The 7,249-nt window shown below is 46.4% G+C and overlaps 1 protein-coding gene across 1 annotated transcript; it reads left to right on the top strand.

Moving 5' to 3' along the window:
- Positions 1-900: 900 nt before the first annotated feature.
- LOC122403493 (homeobox protein goosecoid) lies at positions 901-6,627 on the top strand. The gene is made up of 3 exons (XM_043407034.1): positions 901-1,393; positions 2,155-2,444; positions 6,412-6,627. Exons 1-3 carry the CDS (start codon positions 901-903, stop codon positions 6,625-6,627), a joined length of 999 nt encoding a protein of 332 aa, XP_043262969.1.
- The last annotated feature ends 622 nt before the right edge of the window (positions 6,628-7,249 follow it).

The following is a 7,249-nucleotide window of genomic DNA, read 5'->3' as shown; positions in this document are numbered from 1 at the left end:
CCAACCATGGGTGTTCCTCGCGGGTTCCGTACGTTTCTACGCCCTCGGCCGAAGCCCGACACCGGGGGTTGAAAGGGTATTCCGTCGGGCGGCTCGACGGTTCCCTCCCCCTATTTTTTTATTTTTCACCCCCCCTCCTCGCAAGCCATCGCTGTCATCAGGAGATTGCACCTCCGCCTGCATCCTCCCGGAAACCATCGTCGTAGTCTAGCGCTCTCTCTTTCTCGGTGTCTCTGCACACCCCCCTCCCCACCATTCGTCATAGGGGATGCCGAGGGAGGGGTGGTGGAAAAGTGGACGGGGCCAACGCGAGCCACGCCCTCTCCACGGCGTCGGGCAAAACTTCGGCTGGATGTGTTCGAGGGTGTCTCTGTCGACGACACGGGGGTGGCTACCCGTACGTAGATGCCGGCGAATCTAAACGCACCCCCGAGAGGTCAACGCGTACACGGAGTCGGACCAGTCGTCGGATATCGTTTATCTCATCGGTGTCACTGCGCGATCGGAGCCTCTCTGCGCGCGTCAGATTACTTTCGACCCCGTGGCACTCCTGGCCAGATGTCGATGCTAGTTTTCTCCCGTGGAAATCGTTTGGAGTGATTCGATCTTCGACACAAAATAAAAAAAAAAGAAGAAAAAAAAAATAATAAAAAGAAAAAGAATTCAGTGCGCGACGCTCTCGTACGCGATGGGACAGACGGGTTGTGTCGCGTTTCGGTTCCGCGTGTAGCACGAGGCGTACGTGCGGACTATGTGACGAGAGGCCACGGGTATCGAGAAGACGGGAAGAATGTAATATGTAGCCGAGTCGAGACACCGTCAGAGTCACGATCCCAAAAACTGTCGAGCATCAACGTGTGGGAGAAGTGTTCGGGCTCGCTACGTTTTCACTCCCGTAACATGGTAGAGAGCACATACGCGAGCGACTCGCCCAGATCGCGTTCCCCGATGACGGAGCCGTCGAGCCCGCTCCAGGATGGACCCGGCATATCCGGCTACGACCACCGTTACCTCTACAATTACTCGCCGGAGAGCCTGCAACAGAAGCTGAAGGCCGCCGACGAGCAAAACAACGTGACCGGGAGGCATCACGACGCGAACGCGCGCGAGAAAACGTTCACCAGGAGCCCGCTGAGCTCGGACGAGGCGCGATTCAGGCCGCGCGGGGTCTCGCGACCGAGCTCCACGGCCACAATGTCCTCGCCCACGTCCGCCTTCACCATCGAGAACATCCTGGCGCCCAGACCACTGGGTAACATGACGCCCACCAGCACCAGCGGCCTGGGTTCCATCATTCAAAACCCTGAGGCCGTGGGCTCGAGGACCGCGACGGCGATGCATCCTCTGCAACAACAGATCCATCACCTGGCGTTCACGTCCGCTGATTTGTTCGGTAAGTTGTTCTATCGAATCGATTAAAGTTGGTGAAATTGAACTAGAAACAAAGGGACACGTTGTTCGGAGCAGTCACCGATACGATGGAACTAAACATCAAACGTAAAACTTTTATACCAATAACCCTGACCCACCATTTCGTACGATTGTAATTTCATAATGGACATTGAGAAATCCAAAAGCCATTAATGCCGAGATTAACTCCGCGAAACTTGAAAGTCTCACTTTTTCTGATACGTTACTTAACGAATCGCGCCGCGAGGCGCAAAGTCTCGTAAAAATGAAAGAAGGCGTAAATCCTCCGGGGACCCGACGCGTCCCTGCAACGAAATTTGCTTTGTGCCCCCCGGAGGGGGAGGGGGGGGGGAGGCTTTAAGTATTTCACCCGCGAGAGTACCGCGCGCAGATTGGGGGATGCGCGGGGCTCCGAAATCCGCAATCCGTTTCGATCACGCGCGAACGATTTGGCTGCGGAAGATGAAAAAAAAAAAAAGATGGAAAAATATGCAACGGTGAAAGAGAGACCGAACGATCGGGAGCAGGAATTCGCCCTTCGCGCGTTTTTACGCGGCGACGTCGCCGCTAAGCAGCTTTCTTCGAGATTTTAAACCAAAACATCCCTTGGGGTCCTCGAGTATTTTTCGTTCCCCCGTGGCGGGGAATAGGGTCGCGTCGAACGATATTACAATTTCAACGAATATTCCTCCGATCGAATTTTTTATTTTAATTCATGCTTTTCGTCTTTTTTTTTTGTTTTAGCCGCGGCGTACCCCAGTTTGTATTCCGGCGGATACGTGGCGGCGATGGCGGCTGCCGGGGTTTCGCTCCACGGTCAGCCAACGTTCTATCACGCGGCGCATCCCTATCAAATAAACCCGAACGCGGCGTCCGTGGGTCCCATGGCGAAGAGGAAACGCCGCCACAGGACGATATTCACCGAGGAGCAGCTGGAGCAACTGGAGGCGACCTTCGACAAAACCCACTATCCGGACGTGATCCTTAGGGAGCAGCTCGCGCTTCAGGTCGATCTCAAGGAGGAAAGAATCGAGGTACGTCTCTCCTAAAATCTCACTTTACGACGAACGGAAACCCTCGGTGGTCCCGCGACCCCGGTAGCCAACCTGGCCCGACAAATTACTAAGTTTTGGGCCTAAGAGAATATTAGTCTTTCGTCTGACAAACATTGACCATTCGGATCGATGAAACTCTCGGGAGCCGAACGCATAATTTATACCGATGACGAAACGCTTCCACCCTCCGGGGGGCTACGCGAAATACTTGGGCGTTCGTTGTTTTGTTGCCTTAAATGGGTCCCAGGAATGGTCAGTATTTATCGGGTGTTGCTCGATTTGGTCCGACATGGTATATGCTAGATTAAAAGCTTTGGAGGTAATGTGTTTACCTCAATTATACCTATGGTCGACAACGCCATGTATCGAAACTCACACGCGTGCACGCCGCCCCGCGTAGAATTTATGGGGTATTTACCGCTTGCAAAGATTTACATTGCGTGCAACCATTAAATTCTAGCGAATTAGCGGATTGTAACAAGTGTTTCCAGTTTCTCGACCTTGTGACGCGTCATCGATCACGCTAAGTTCGCGCACGCCTACGTTACACGGTCGTCTGGGGCGAGATCGTGCCATTTTTTTGTCCCACGCGACTGGGGAAAATTGTTGGAAATAAATAATAATATTACGAGTCGAAATCGAGCCCATCTAAAGAACGCAATTATACTTTTTTCCTAAAATAGAATTGTACACAGCATCTACTACAAACTGCTTATATTCGTGGGAAGTAAAGAGGTTCAAGACCATTATTATTTCCTATTTACGTCTCGTATTCTTCTCGTCGCGTTTTAAGGATCCGTTCTAAGTGTACTTCTATTTTTACTTCTTTTGCTCTTTAATTAAGGCAACATAGTTCTTGCTTTATTTTTCCTACCGTACTTGTAAACTCGATGCAACGTTCTGACTAAATTTGCAAGACATAGATTTATCTTCATCGCCTCGTTTATAAGGTATACTTCTATGTATCTAAGACTTCTAAAAAAATGATGACGCAAAGAAAACGCGACGAGTAGGTATATGTTGTAATTAAATACTTTATATTTTTACGTCGACAAGACGTTTGAGTCCTCGATGACGAAAAGATTTGACACTCGACAACACCGCGCGTTGTTAGAAAGACTTCTGAAAGGACTTAGGACGGTGTCATTGAGACTGGATTGTCGAAAGAACCCTTTTCCAGCGGAGCATTGTACTCCTGTTTAAAAGGATCGCGAGGAGATTGATGTTCAGTTTCAGTTTCCTGCTTCTTTCAGGCGCAAATGCCTTTTTTGGAAAAAGAGGACTCCGTGGAAGATCGCTTAAGTACACAAGGCGTTCCCAAAGTGGTAGACCAACCTCAAACTTTGACAGGATCGATTTAGTCGAAGATTATTAAAATTCATAAATTAGCCAAGCTATAGAATTTTTAACCGAACTCTGTGCATGGCTTTTTCCACAAACTTATAGATAGGAGTCTTAAAAGTAACATGCAAATCATATTACATCGAAATTCCCATTATAAAGTTGTATATTATCGGATATTAAATTACGAAACTTTAAACGCGTTTTCCTTGAAAAATTGTCCCTCGAAACGATGTTAATCGATCACCTTAAAATTTAGTAAAGTTCGTGCACCGTCATAAAAGTATTTCGTAATTCAAAGCCTGTGCAGTAAAATTAATACGTTCACGGGGAATAAAACAAAGTCGATTACTTTACCCCAAAAATCTATAATTGGAAATACAATAAAACATAATAAATGTTAATGACGGATTGAAAATTATTAAGAGTATTTAATATTAATGGCTGAGCTTGTTTCGTCGAAACAAACATCGATATATTGGTACCCCGGTTATCAAATAAGCGTATTTTATTAATATACATTAAATCTTTGATGGTTAAGATTCTTTTAGCACAATCTCGTTTTTAAAACGTGCATCGACGCGAAGATGTCGAAAGAACGAGAAGCTGAGGCGGTTTTGTGATAAAAAAATTGTTGGAAGGAAATGTTAAAGAACGTTGCTTATTATAGGACGTCCGATCGAAGAAGATTTCTCAGAAACTTTGGTCGAAGAACGATAACTCGAAGTTCGTGCCGGGATTTGTTAACCGTGTTATTAACGACCTGTTTCATCTCTAAACACCGAACGTTCGAAGTGCCGATAATGAGTTTTAGCAGTTAACGTAAAAGTAGAAATCGAGAGAAATTTGTACACTCGCTAGCCCCGGCAATTTGCTCGAACAATCCCCAAAGTCATTCACACTTATCGTGGACCCAACGGACCACCCGCATCGTCGGCTTTGCCAAAGAAAATCCCTGGTCTCGAGAGTCTTTAAAGACTTTGAAACAACATATACCTGCAGTGCACCTGCCGCGTCGGGCAAGAGTTTCGGGTGTTTGTACAGAATTAGTAGAAAGGCGACTTCTCGGACGAGGAAAGAGGAAAGAGGCGGTAGTAAAAGGAAAAGACGAGAAACAGCTCGAGAGGGCCCAAAGCACTCCATCCCGTGTTTGGAAAGAAGCACGACTGTTTGCTCGCGCGACGGTCTTTCCTATCTTCGTGATTGCATCAACAAAATGCAGAAACACGGACAGGTGTTAAGCTGTAAAAGCAAAGACGCGGGAAACCGTGATTACACCGATACAAAAATAACAAATTCGCTGGAATTCTTACGGTCGACAAACAAAAGAGAGATTTTATGATCGGAACTTTAATTTCAAAGAAACGAATTTTAACACTTTAATGGCCGCGCGTATCACGCGAGGACCGTTGCCCGTCACCACTGATATTGTAGACCAAAGTGAGATACATGAAGATGCTAGGAATATTATTCTAAGGAATTATAAATGTAACTTCAACAAACGTAATAAATTGAATGTATGATAAAATGGTGGTTGATACAGTAGATCACGTACACGAAAGTCACGTATGCGTGACAGCGGCCGTCAAAGTGTTAAGGAAACGCCATCGTAATTCGATTGGTCGAGGATGTGAAGGCTATTTTTCAGTAGTTTTTTATATAACAGAAACGGATAGAGTACGGGTGCGCGATTACTTTAATTTAAGAAAATTAGTGCAACACCCGAAACGGTGAAAGTCTATTGGTAACGGCGGATATATCGATTGTCGGTCTTCGTTTTAAATCGAGTCGGACAAGCGTGAGGAACAAATGCTGATTTCAAATGTGGGACGAAGCCTTTTGATCTTCGCCAGCTCCCTCGCCTTGTTAAGAGCCTCCCGATGAATACGCCGTCGCACAGGTAAACGGGTTTATCAATTAAGCGTCTATCCTGATTGAAAGTAAGGCTTCTGGGTAATTTTACGATACAATAATAATGAATTTATGCCCCGACGGGCGCATCGATGCATTGCTCGATATAATTAGAGGATAACTCACTTAAACGAGATGACTAATATTTTGAAAACTAAACATTCTTTCAAAATCACGGACCGTACTAAATATACACGATATCTTTTAACGAGCTCATTTTTTTTTTTTTCCAATTAATCCATTACCAAAGTTTGCTTTCATTTCTATCTAAACTGCACAAATGGAAATGTGATTCAAGATACTCTGTTAAATTGAGATCCCGTCGCTTAAAACGACGAATTTTAAGTACGCATTACCGAGGGTGAAATTACTTTCCACGGATCTCCGAATCTACGAAATTTCGTCAAATCGTTGGAATCGTTTTGAAGATTTACACGCGTTGTTTTGCTCGCGCAATTATACAGTCGCTCTCTGTGACGATACGCACTTCTGTTTCTCATTTGCGTAATGAAGACGTTACCATAACGTTCTCCCGTACGAGCCATTCTCTAATTATTCCGAGTAGCGTATTAATTATTCCTCGACGCTCGTTTCGAAATTTGTTCCGCTCATCCCGTTTTTCCCTTCCCCCGTCGCCTCGCGAAAATAAACGCAACCGGGTAGCCGCCCTCAAGTCGAACATGTCTAATTCCAGGTGTGGTTCAAGAACCGGCGCGCCAAGTGGCGCAAACAAAAGCGGGAAGAACAGGAACGTATGCGGAAACTTCAGCTGGAACAACGTCAGCGCACCGACGACACGGTGCCCATGGCTACGGTCAAAGCGCCCGACCATTTAATACTGACCAGACAGCAACAGCAACAACAACAACACGAGCAAGACACCGACAGTTCGGACCTCGAAGTGGCGTAGTCGGAATATTGGCGTTTTTCACCGACGAGCTCGATCAGATCGAAATCGAGATCTACATCTCCCTCGTTCGCCGCCCGGGGGAACGTGTAAATACGGAATTAGGGTGTAAATATGTTTGTACATACAGCTTACGATCGATGTGTATAATAGGCAGTGAAATAAATTATTGACTCGAAATACAGACAATGGATATTGTTGCTTTATTTCGGGGATCGTTTTCGTTCGGGAACACCCGTTATATTCCGATGCGCACCTCGTTACGGAATGGATCAGCGATTAAAATCCCTCGACGGTTTCCCTCGTCGTCGTAGTTGAAAGTTAGTTCTACGTGCCTCGACGATTATATTATTAGTATTGTGCGATAGGGGTAAATGACCACCCCGCCGGCTGAGTAGCGCCAACTCATGGACACCGTAAGTTCGCCAAGTTCGAGGCAAGTTCTGGTAAGTACATAAATCCCGAGGGCAACCAGAGAACTAAGACGGTTCTCTGCGGTGCAAGTTTAATAAGTTCCGCGCCGCCGGTGCACTGAGACTTAAAGACGATCGACTTAAATGCGGTTACTTTTATTTCCGCCGTTGAAACCCTTTTTCCCCCCCTTTTTCGATTATTCTATGCCGTC

Source organism: Colletes gigas, unplaced genomic scaffold (genome assembly GCF_013123115.1).
Source record: "Colletes gigas isolate AHSC1104 unplaced genomic scaffold, ASM1312311v1 Colletes_gigas_Sc00055, whole genome shotgun sequence".
Classification (NCBI taxonomy): Eukaryota; Metazoa; Arthropoda; class Insecta; order Hymenoptera; family Colletidae; genus Colletes; species Colletes gigas.
This window is presented reverse-complemented; position numbering and strand designations above follow the sequence as displayed.